Source organism: Elephantulus edwardii, unplaced genomic scaffold (genome assembly GCF_000299155.1).
Source record: "Elephantulus edwardii isolate Elephantulus edwardi_28Jun2011 unplaced genomic scaffold, EleEdw1.0 scaffold00065, whole genome shotgun sequence".
Taxonomy (NCBI): Eukaryota; Metazoa; Chordata; class Mammalia; order Macroscelidea; family Macroscelididae; genus Elephantulus; species Elephantulus edwardii.
In genome coordinates this window covers 1,413,366-1,425,989 of record NW_006399815.1, presented here as the reverse complement: position 1 = coordinate 1,425,989, position 12,624 = coordinate 1,413,366, and the positions used below count along the sequence as shown (strand labels likewise).

Genomic DNA, 12,624 nt, shown 5'->3' with positions numbered 1-12,624 from the left:
TACAAGGGGCGAAAAAAAAGAACGAACTGGGGAGGCGGGTAGAGAAAATAGTGCAACAATGAATGAGTGAAAACCCAAAATCTCTGTAAATGTTCATTAAAATTAATGAAATTTAATAATAAAAAAAGAATAAAAGAAATACCAATTAGAAGAGGGGAAAAAAGATAACTATTAAGATCTGTATGGATATCCAAAAAGAAAAGAGGAAGGGGCAAGGGAACTATGGGGGAGGGAGGAATCAAAGGGTCCTAGAGTTCAAGTATGGAGGGAAGGAATTAGGAAAGATCCAGTGGAGATCTCAAAAGACAGAGTAATAGTGGAAATAGATCAACAGTAATTAATTTTATAAGACACAATGTATGGGAATGAGTGTACAAAATACATTGTGAACAAAAAAAAAAATCCAAAACCAACCATTCTACATAAAAAATAAATGAAAAAAAAAATCTTGGTATCCATACCATTGTCTATAAGCCTACTTATCTGAAGGAACCTAAAGCTAAAGAGTACCTTTTCTTTTAGGGCAAGCGCCTTTTGTGAATCCACACGAATCCCATCTTCTTCTGACTCTGATTCTTGAGATACAGAATCATGGGTACTATCTTCTTTGTCAAGTTCATCAAGAATACTATCCTGAAATCACAAGTTAAGGAAAAATATTCATAATTTGGAGACATATTCAAAAGTACACTCAAAAGAGCTTGTTATGACCTATGGACCCCAAAGGTTATAAAAGTAATCCAAATAATTTCTCAATGTTAAGATTACTGTTATGTACTGTAGGGTCAGAACAGACCCATAGCTGACCATCCAGTGGGTTTTAAGAGGCTGATTTCATATGGGAGGAGATTGCCCATCCCATCCATGGAGCAGCTGGTGGCCTCGAACCACATGCCTCTGGGATCGCAGTGCAGCTTCTTGCCACTAGGCCACCAGAGCTCTGTAGTTAAGTATTAAGGACTGAGCTAAGAGAAATGTGAAAAAAAACCCAGCCAGAAAGAAACACAGCCAGAATGTTCCTAAGAAGCAAAGATGGCAAAGACTTTGTCTCATATATTTAGGGCATCCTCTCAGAAACGGTCAATGTCTGAAGAAAGACACCATACTTGGAAAAGTCAGGCAAAGAAACAGACTGACAATAGTGGCTGCAACAACAGACTCAAACATAGAAGTCACTGTGAGGACAGTATAACAAAGAACATAATTAAAGGTACACTGGTAGCTCACTAATAGAATTCTTGCCTTCTATGTGGAAGACTCTGGTTTCATTTCCCGGCCAAAGATTCGCATGCACAGCCTCCTGTCTGTGGTGCATTACAGGTTGCTATGATACTAAACAGGTTTCTGCATAGCGTTTAGATAAAGACAAACTAGGAAGAAAGACCTGGAGGTCTATTCAAGAATGAGTTAGTGAAAATCCTGTGGGTTGGGCAGCATTTCCTTCCACTGTGCACAGATTCCCCATGTGTCAAGACAACATTATAGCAGCTAATGGTGATTTAAAACCCAAGAGCAGAGAAAAGATTTTTCTAAAAGCTTTTTTCTTTTATTTTAAAAACTAAAACTGTTTATAGCACATTACTGATGACACAAAAACCCTGAGGTGAGTATAATCATCCATGCTTTTCTCTTGAGCAAAATGATAAAACAGTTTAACTAATAAGTAGACAAGGCAGAATTTGATACCAGGCAATCTATCTCCTTTAGGAATTCTCAATCGCTTTAATGTATTCTAGGGAGCTCTGGTAGCCTAGTAGCAAGAAGCTGTGCTGCAATTCCAAAGGCATGTGGTTCAAGGCCACCAGCTGCTCCAGGATGGAGCAATTTTCTCCTGTGCGATTAACTGCCTCTGAAAACCCGTCAAAATGTCAGCTTGGGTTGGTTCTAACTCGATGGTACACCACAACAAAAATGTATTCTAATATAGCCAACTCCACCAAAAATCAAATAGTGTAGTGTTAATCTAATAGTTGGGGTTTTTTTAACCCATTACTGTTAGCTTCCTCTGGTCTGCGGCTACCTTAACTGCAGACAAATGGTCCTGCAAATCATCAACATTGTGGGACTAGGATAAGAGAAAGAGTGCTTCCCACACTGAGACACAAGAGTTGAGAAAGCCTAAAGAAAGACCTTGGTGGAAGTGAGACCCTGGTGACAGTGGTAGAGAGACTGTGGCACTGCTGTTGAGAAACTGTGGCAAGTTGTGACCTGAGGCTGCTGGCCAGAGTTAAAGGTATTTGGTGTTCTTGTCTGATGCTTGAATGAGAAGTTGACTTATAAATGCTCTGAAACAAACCTTGCTGGATGATTTGGATTTGACTGTTGAATTAAAACCAGAACCTGGACTAACTGAGGAATTATGTCTTGGAACTTGGGCTAAAACCTGGACTTGTATTGTATGGTATTCTTTGCCTCCTTCACTCTCCAACTTACTTTCCCATTTTCAGTACCACAACTGTGAGTCTGTGAGTCAACAGCAAATAAACAAACTTCTTGCTGCTGGTGGGGCTCTACAGGTACCATGGGGTTGGACTATAAGCACTTTATCTGCTTTCTGCTCTGGAGTGGTGAGACACTGTGTTATTCATACTCCCTCTTTCATAAAGACGCTCATGGTCCTGTGCCTCCATGTCCTGTTTTCTGTTCTCCAGACAGCTAGTCTGGCATTTCTCAATTTCTTCTCATTCGCTGTGGTGAGATAAGTTCTGTTATGCAGCCTTTTGGCTTGATTCTTTGAAAAATTAGTAGCAGAGAGGCAAATCAGAACCACAATGAGACACTATCTCACCCTAGTAACTATGGTAAAGTTAACAGGACAGTAAACAAGAAATGATGAAAAGGGTATGGAGAGATTGGAATTCTCATATACTGTTGGTGGGACTGTAAAATTGTATAATCACTCTGGAAGATAGCTTAGCATTTCCTCAAAAAGGTGAACAAAGAAATTCCATATGACTCTGCTATTGTTTGGTTGGTTTTTTGGTTTGTTTGGGTTTCTGTGGTTTTTTTTTTGGGGGGGGGATTCACTTAAATCCAAAAGTGTCTCCTTTGCCCTATAATCCTATCCCCAAGTTTGTTAACCTTTGTCTAGGCTGAATGACATTTCCAAAGTAAACTGTAAAGAATCATTTGATACGGTTTAACTGGCCCAGGAATGCTATCGGATCTGTAACTGGTCCATTTTATATACTTCGAAAGGACTGGTCAATATACTATATAAATGAAGTAACAAGGGTTTACATTCCTAGCTCTGGTGGGAATGTCACATATGGACCAGGAGTTTGCTTAGATATGCAGCTAATATCACAGAGGTAGGAAGATATAAAATGAAGGACAAAAAATACAAGAAAAGATAAAATCCTCCAAGAGCATTAAGAAGAACGAAGCAGAGAGGAAGTAAGGGATCTCCTAAAAAGCTGTCACATAGTTCAAGGGCCATAATACTGAAGACAGCAAGAAGTCCATGAGAGGTCCTATAACAGAGTGGACGGTGATGGTAGAAATCTGCTGTTAGGAACACAGACAAGCTCTGATGGCCTAGCAGGTACAGAGTTGTGCTGCTAATTCAAAGGCGGTGCCTTTCTGGCAGTCAAAATTCACCAGTAGTTCAGTGGAAGATGACCAATCTTCTCCTGTGCAATTTACACCCTCTGAAAACCAGCCAGAGAATCAACTATGAGTTAGTTCCAAACAGATGACAATGATTTAGTGTACTACGAAAGGAATTCAGTTAGCCTCGTTGAACAAAACTGTTATCTGGTCAGCTGGGATAGTTAGCAATGAAAAAGCCAGTGGCAGGGAGGTCAAAGACAAAGCGGGCTGTCCGGAGAAGGCCAATAGGGAGTAAAATAGCCAAACAGCATAAGGAGTTTGAAAGAGGGCACACTCAGTGGAGGAAAGGACTTAAGAGTTGCTAAGAATATGCAAATCAATATAAAATAAAAATTTTTAAAAACCAAACCAAAAAAAGAGTTGCTGAGAGAGCTAGCCAGCCTACAATAAAGAGAGGGATGTGCTCTTTTCCGGGAAGCATTCCAGACTCTGCCTGTATGCTTCCTGATCCTTAGTTACAGTCTACTGATACTGATCCCAGGCTGTACCTGTAAGTCTTACTAAGCCACTCCATAAGCACAGTCTAGGAGTGGTCACTGCCATGAATTATATTGAATTCAACAGTGAAGCAGAATTTGTTAAGGGAGGATGGATGGTATCAGAACTGATAAACACATTGGAGAGCAAAGGTATGCCTGACATCCACCTCATCAATAGTCTCACAGCCTCATTGAGCTGATCCTGGTTCTTTCCCCTAAGGAATCTAGACAAATTCTGACACTTAGTTACTTACCATTGCTCACACACACATTTTTTTGTTTGTTTTTTGTGTTTTTGTTTTTAATAAACAATCTCATAAACCTCGTAATTTGTTTAAATCATGTAATTTTTAAAACCATGTGTGATAAGGAAATAGTAAGGGACTCTAAAATCAGGAAGCATCAGAATACATTAAAAGCACACTTAAAAGACTTCAATCATACAAGTAATATCTTTCTGTTTCCTAAGTGGCATACTATTTCAAATTATTTTGAGAGAGGACTCTAAGGGAGAGGTTGAGCATAAACATCTCTGTATCTAAAGGGCCAGAGATGCTGTATGTAAGTTGCTAAGACAACCCCTTAACTTCCTTAAACTAAGAGACTAACATCCACTTCCATTTCTGTAAATTCCTGCCAATGTGTCAACTCCCACTGATGTTTGTTTTAAAATCAATGAGAAAACTTGCCAATTGCTTCTTTGTCTACTTTCCCACAAAAAGCCCAGGACAAAATGGTTTGGGGAGCACAACGATTTCTGAACAATAGTCTAGCTGCTGCTCCACCAGCGTATAAAGCCCCTCCTCTTTAAAACACAGATGTGCAAGCGAGTCTCTCCCTTGGTTCTCGTCTTCCCACAATAATTTAAATAAAGAAAACAGGTGATAAAAAACAACAACAAATCCATGCTGTTTCTGTGAATGAACATTAAAGACTGATGTGTTTTAGAAGGAGCTGCTGAGCCTACTGTATACCAACCTACTATAAACAAAGAAACCAATTACTGTAACCATGCAGAGCAGAGGTGTAGAAAAGTAACCGAGGCACAACTCTAGAGCAAATGGTCATATCTGAATCAGAATGGGATGGTAAGTAAATGCCCTACCCTTGTACATAGACAAACAACGTACCCTGTGTCTATCAATGAGGAGAAGCAAAATGTAGTGGCAAAGTACCATGGAATACAATGTCAACACCAGTCAGAAGAAACAGATTTGCTTCACAAAAGGAAAACTGTAGTGATTCTCACAGTAAGAATTAGAAAGAGCAAAAAAGGATTATATCATTTGTTGTAAATTTGCAAACTCATACATAAAACTGCAATTAGTAAGAACATTCAACAACAGTAAAAATCTCCTTCGTATGATCTTTTTATTCCACAAGAAACAGTCTCTAAAAGAACAGAACAGGCCATATAATTCTGTGGTACTTTTTATTTAATCCATTATTATCAACTAACTACAAGAAAAGTTAATTTCCTATTAAGAAACATTAGGTTAACTTACCACATCAAGTTTTGCCCAGGCCTCATAATCATATGATTTTATCCTGTTTTTGGTGTTTTCCTCCTTGGTTTTTTTTGAAGACTCTTTAGCTTTGCCTTTCTTCTTTTTCCTAAAATTCCCATTTCGAATAGGAGGTAAATTCTAGGGAAGAAAAAATTATACACACTTTGAACTCTTCTGTGCAATTCTTTGGTTTAGTAATGTTTAAGATTTTTACTGAAGTGTATTTTCAAGACAGTGCCCTTGTGGCTTAGTAGGTGGGAAATTGTGTTGTCAGTGAGCTCTGGTGGCCTAGTGGCAAGAATGTGTACTACAATCCCAGAGGTGCACAGTTCAAATCCACCAGATGCTCTGCTGAAGAAGGAGGAACAATCACCTCCTGTACCAGTCAGATCTGATTTGATGGTACACACATTTAAAAAAAAAAGAAAGTTGTGTTGTCAACCTAAAGACAGGCAGTTCAAATCCACCAGGTCCTCTGAGGGAGAATGATGGGCAATCTATTTTCAGTGTCTAAAAACCCCAATGGAGGGTCAGCTACAACTTGGTTCTAACTTGACAGTAATGAGTTAAGCAATTTCTATATTTTAATTTTCTAACACTTCACAGATACTCATTTTCTATCTTCATATAAAAACTTATACTTAAAAAGCTGAATTCATCTTTTGATGAATGCTAAACACTCATCAGTGACAAGAACTATTATAACCTAAAAAAATCTAATTATAAATAGAATTTATAATCTTATTAGCTTTGGTGTAAGAAATCAGCAGTACAAAAAGGCAAACTTAAAATCTTTAATCATTACATAAATATCTTTTTGGCATTTAATAAAAACTGTCTCTACATCATGATGTGTATTATGAGAAGCTCACATTAAATAAATTGTTTTAAGAAAATAATTTGGAAGGGAGCTCTGGTGGTCTAGTGGCAAGAAGCCGCACTGCAATCCCAGAGGTATGAGGTTCGAACCCACCAGATGCTCTGCTGGAAAAAGGAGGGACAATCTCCTCCTGTACCTGTCAGATCTGGTTTGACGGTACCCACATAATAAATAATAAAATTAAAAAAAAAAAAGAAAGTAATTTGGTAAAACACTGTCAGTAGTTTTACATTGATACTATCGGTTACAAAAGCCCAGGTAGTGCAAGTGGCTAAGTGATCTACGAGTGAAAGGTCTGTGGCAGGTCTCTCTGTTTGATAGGGCCAAGCTGAGCAGGAATGATTTGGGGCCATCTTATGTTAACCTCAATAACCATACATATGCATATACCCACATTTCTTACAATGCTGTTCATTTACCTTTAAGTACAATCATATGGTCTTCCTCAGCAAGTATTCATTAAGTCTCAAAACATCTTCTATAATTAACATCATTATTATAAGTCTTTGAAAACATGGAATTTAAAAATTATAATAAAACTCATCACTTTGATTTCTACTTCACTAAACATTTTAAAATGTGCTTCATTTAACAGTACATAGTTTTACGGAATGTGATATTAGATTCTTCATTTACCTCTTCAAGAACACCATTCTGTTTTCTTAGTTCCATATCCTTTTGTTTAATGTCTTTTTCCCAGCTGTCTAAATCTCTCATGAAATCTTGGAGTTCTTCTGCATTTTGCTTCACTTGTAGTTGTAATTCAATTGCTTTATTTGTTGAAGTCATTATGGTCTGTAAAAGTTTTGAACAACAATCTCTGACAAGAACTGAGTAAAACTATTAGGTTTATTTTCCTGAAACTGAACTAACAAACAACCTCACTACTTTATAAATAATCAAGACACATGGATAGTAGAAAATTTAATGTGAAAAAGAGAAAAGAAAATTTAAATACACTATTTTTTTAAATAAATCTAGACACTTTTGGTGAATAAAGAAATGAAAATCAAACAGGTATGGACATCCTAGCAACCTACTATGAAAGAAAACCAATGGAGAAAGAATCACTGACACTGGCAGACTGGTTCATCAGCTAAAAATAAAAAACAACCCAACACGCCCCCAAACACTCCTCAAACGTATTGCCTTCAGGTAGGTTCAACTCATAGCTGACCCTCCAGCGGTTTCACAAAGACTGCACATCTTTCTCCTATGGAGTTGCTGGTGGAACTGAAGTTCCATAAAGGTGCAGCCTAAGGTTTAGCTGCACCACTCTTTCTGAACTACACCACCAGAGTGTCTTCATTAATCAAGTGTTATTACGTAGGCCTTGGAGAAGAACATCATGTTTGGAAGGGTTGAGGGACAGTGCAGGAGAAGAAGACCCTAGATGAGATGGACTGACATAGTAACTGGGGAAATGGGCATAGGTGTATTGGCGTCAGTGAGACTAGCTCAGGACAGGGCAGGGTTCAGAGCTACTGTAAACTGGGTCTCTATAAGTGCTTAAGTCGCAGGTGACTCAATGGCACATAACAACAACAACAATTTAAAGGTAAGAATCCCTAGTATTGTGGGTGATTAATTACTGAGCTAATTGAAAAACCAGTGGTTCAAACCCACCAGCCACTACAAGGGGAAAAAAAATAAATAAGGCAATCTACTCCCATATTGACTTACAGCCTTGGAAATCCTTTGAGGAAGTACTACTCTGTCCCACTAAATCATTACTTCTTGGAGCCAACTCTTCAGCAGTGATTGGCCAAAAGGTAGCAGCTAGTATTGGGGGGGGGGGGGGGGGGGGGGGGGGGGGGGGGGGGGGGGGGGGGGGGGGGGGGGGGGGGGGGGGGGGGGTGGGGGGAATGACACACAAAAGGCTGGAGAAACCAGGAAAGAGATGCCAAAATGGAAAAGTTAGCAGCTGTAATTAGAGAGTTAGAAGGAAAAACTTGGGCATCAGATTTTAGGCTGATAACTGAAAGACCAGCAGTATGAATTCACCAGCTGCTCTGAGAAAGAATGATAGGCAGTGTATTCCTACAAAGATTTATAGCCTCAGAAACCAAATCATGGGCAGGTATGAATGGGAATCAACTCAAAGCCTCTGAGTTTGGGTCTGGTTTAGGTACTGTCACTGAAGATCAGAGAAAAATACATCCAGGCAAGGGGGAGAAGTGAGCACTTTCCAGTAGTTAGGAGATGGATTATTGCACTGGGCAAAGTCTGCTGTCAGAGACCTCTCCAAATTCCTAAAGAGCAATGATGTCAGTTTAAAGACTAAGGTGTACCTAATTCAGACCATGGTCTTCCCCACCCCCTTGGTTCAAGTTTAACAGACACTATAAAAGATTAATATTCTCAAAAATATGGAATGCCTCATGAATCTGTGTATCATCCTTGCACAGGGGCCATGCTAATCTCTGTTTCACTCCAATTTAAGTATATGTGCTGCTGAAGCGAGCAGAGGGCATGGTCTTTTCCATTACTTGCTAAGCATGTAAGAGCTGGACAATGAATTAGGATGACAGAATGCTGATGTCTTTGAATTGCGGTGCTGGAGATGAGTACTGACTATCCCCAAACAAACATGTCTTAGAGAAGGTATAGCCAGAGTGCTCCTTAGAGGCAAAGATGGCAAAGCTTCATCTCACATACTTTGGGCATGTTGCTAGGAAAGGCTATTTCTTGGAAGGGTACACCATGCTTGGAAAGGTGAAAGGTCAGTGGAAGAGAGGAAGACCTTCAACAACATGGACTGACACAAGGACGGCAGCAATGGGCTCAAGTGTGTCAAAGATGATAAGGATGGCACAGAATAGGCCAAGATTCAGATCTGTTGTTTCTAGGATTGCCATGAGCTGGACTCGACTCAATGGTACCCAACACCACTACCACCACCACCATATGAATGAAATAATAGATTCTATCTTAATGGGATTTTTTTATGTGAAACTAGAGCAAGCTAAGCTAATGAGATACAAACTCAGAATTCATTGTAATCAAATCAGAACGGATTCATAGCTGCCCTTCTAAGGGGTCTTCAGAGGCACTAGAGACTATACACCTTTTTCCTGAGGAGCCTTAGGTGGATACAAACAGCAGGAGGTCCATTCTTTGGGTTCACAGTGACTCTATGAACAAGAAGCTTCCCCTACCCTGTCCCATGCTCAAATCTCCCACATGTTCAAGCCCACTATTAAGATCTGTGTCTATCCATTTCCTAGAGGGCCAGCCTCTCTTTCCACAACCCTTTACCCTTCCCAGGATGCTGACTTTTTCCAAAGACTGGCCTCTCCTGATAATACACTCAAAGTATGTGAGATAAAGACTCACCATCTGTGCATCTAAGGACCACCCTGGTTGCACTTCCTCCAGGACGAATTTGTTTCTTTTAGCAGTCCATGGGAATATTCAGTACATTTCGCTAATGCCACAATTCACAGGCACTGATTCTTCTTTGTTTCATATTCAGTGTCCAACTTTCAGATACAAGTGAAGCAACTGACAATACTAGGACTTGAATCAGTACCACCTTGGTCTTTAAACTGATACCTTTGACCTTTAAGTACTGTCACATCAACTCAACCCTGCCCTGTCTTGTACCATTCTCACCATCTCGTCAAGCTCAAGCTCACTGTGATGATAGTCATTGTGTCAATCCATCTCGTTGAGGGTCTTCCTTTCTTTTGTGGACTCTCAACCTTTTCTAGTACTATGTCTCTCTCCAAGAACAGGTTCCTCTTGTGACTTTGCTCAAATGAGATCAAGTTACACTATCCTTGCCTCTAAAGGTGCATTTTCTTCAAAACAGATTTAGTTGTTCTTTTGGCTATTCATGGGATGGTCAGTACTCTTCTCCAACATCACAATCCAAAGGCCTCCATTCTACTTAGTTCTCCCTTATTTACCGCCAACTTTCAGATGCATAGGAAGCAAGTTGAAAAGACGATAGCTTTTGATAAGGCACACCTTAGTCTTTAAACTGACATCCTCTTTCTTTTGCACCTTGGAGAAGTTCTAGACAACAGATTTCCCCAAGGCAACACATTTTTTTTATTTCCTGATTGCTCCTACTATGGGGGTTGGTTGTGGATCCACATAAAATGAAATCGCTGACAACATTTAAGAGCTGTGGTTCACTGGGTTACTATGGATCACAATCAACTTGATGCCACATAGCAACAACAATAAATCACAACGTTGCCTAGTGGTCCAGTGGTGAAGATTTTTTGTTTTCTTGCTCTTGAGGTGCAACTCATAGTGAAGGCTTTGCTCTTCGGTATTAAGTGCTTCATGCTTTGAGTTCTATAGGGATCAAAATTTGCTTTTAGTGCTATAAAATACCTGCTCCAAATGTAGTCTGGTGGAGAGGATGTCTATGGAGAGGAGTGGACCATAGAGAAAATACAAGGAAATGAGTGTTGGGCAAGGTTCCCAAGAAGAGAGGACGAGATACTAAGCTTAAGATGGGAAGGAAGCATAAGAGAAAAGGTATGTGTTTAGGACAGTTAAGAATATCTTGCTGATTTAAGGGGAAAAAGAGGCGATAGATGCGGATAGGTCTTCTGGTCATAGTAAACCGCTTAACGTTTTATTACACAGATGTTGCCTTTCAAGCCGACTACAACTGTACATTTATCACATTCCAAAACAGAACCAATACAGCATTTTGCTTCAAAAACTCAAACTCATTGCCTTCGAATCAAAACACTGACAGCTGACTCCCCAGTGAATTTTCCGAGGCTGTAAATCACACAGGAAAAGGCTGTCCATGTTTCTTCAGCATGAGCAGCTAGGTGGTGGTTTTGAAGCGCCTGTCTGTGTGTTGGCACTGCAGCTCCTTACCCACTAGACCACCAAAGCTAACTGCTTTGTGTAGAACCCACAAAAACACTAATATAAACGTAGAAAACCACTGAGATGCTGATGGATAGGACTAGGGTAAGAGTGCAATCATGTCTCCTGTCACTTCTGCTGCTCCTGCAGACCCAAAAGTCTGGGTTTGGAACAAGCAACTTGGCGCAGTTGAGGGTATCACTTTCCTATCCACTAGTCCGGCACCAAGCCCATGTCAGAGTCGAATGCCGGCGGGACCCTCCCGGACCCACCCGAGTCGAATGGGGGCGAGTGGGGGCGGGTCTTCTCCGGCGAGTGGATATGCCCGCCGGACTACTGCAAATCACCCAATTAGCAGAGTGGGGTCTGTCTGCAAAGCCGGCCAGCCAGGCCTAGGCTGCGCAGGGCAAACGCCCGCCAGAACACACTAGGAGTGGACGCTGCTACCTTGGACACCGCTGCGCCGCCCACAACGCCGCCAGCCCTGGTCCCTTCTACCCCCGTCGAGACTGGCGGCCGCGCCCCTTCCTCTCCCTAGACAATTATACAGCCCCCCGCAATAGCCTCTGATAACCACAAAGTCTGTACCACTCACCAGGCCGTTAGCCACCGCAGTCACAGAACACCACACAGCAACTCACGCCGGGCCCCGCCTGCCCAAGCCTTCCCACAATGCCCTGCGTACTCTCGCCCCGCCCCCTGGGTCCAGACTCGAGCGTGCGCAGACCAGCTACGGCGAGCCTTTTTACCTGTGGGACAAACTTAGTGACGGGCGGAAAAAGTGAGATTTTATTCTGTCTCTGAAATGGTTCGTCTTTATCTAATCTACCCCCAAAATGTAAGGGTCGTTCTAACATGTTCCAGTATCACTAGCAAAAGCTTAGATATTTTCTGTTGTTGTTTGGTAGAGTCAGAATAGGATCTATTGGGTTTTCTAGCGGTTAGGGAATTGAGCTGCCATCTCCAAGACTGAGAGTTCGAATCCGCCAGCTGCTCCGCCCGAAGCAGGGAAGAAAAGGGGAGGGAGGGGGGCTAACACTGTTCTTCTGTGTGATTTACAGCCACTGAAAACTCGCTGGATGGTCAACTATAAGTTGGTTCCGACTCTACGGCAAAGTTGAGCTGAATTTGAATCTTTACTGGAGGAAACTGGTGGCATAGCTCTTTGCAAGTTGTGCTACGTGTGCGCAGTAGGAATTTTGCAACAGCTCTTCGAGAGAAAGATGGACAGCGTCGGAAACCTGATGGAGGATCAGTCCCTATGAGTTAGAGCCTACTCCAAGGCAGGGAATATGTGAGTGAATCT

The 12,624-nt window shown here is 41.1% G+C and overlaps 1 protein-coding gene across 2 annotated transcripts in view; it reads right to left on the bottom strand.

Annotated features, from left to right (window-relative positions):
* The window catches only part of RPAP3 (RNA polymerase II associated protein 3), a 61,483-nt gene extending 54,212 nt beyond the window's left edge, over positions 1–7,271 (bottom strand). For both annotated transcript variants that reach the window (XM_006888168.1, XM_006888169.1), the window contains exons 1-3: positions 7,116–7,271; positions 5,597–5,737; positions 511–633 (exon numbers count right to left, since the gene is read on the bottom strand). In XM_006888168.1, coding sequence (XP_006888230.1) covers positions 511–633; positions 5,597–5,737; positions 7,116–7,268 — 417 coding nt within the window. In that variant the 5' untranslated portion in view covers positions 7,269–7,271. The remainder of the gene's footprint in view (positions 1–510; positions 634–5,596; positions 5,738–7,115) is intronic.
* Between the last annotated feature and the right edge of the window lie 5,353 nt (positions 7,272–12,624).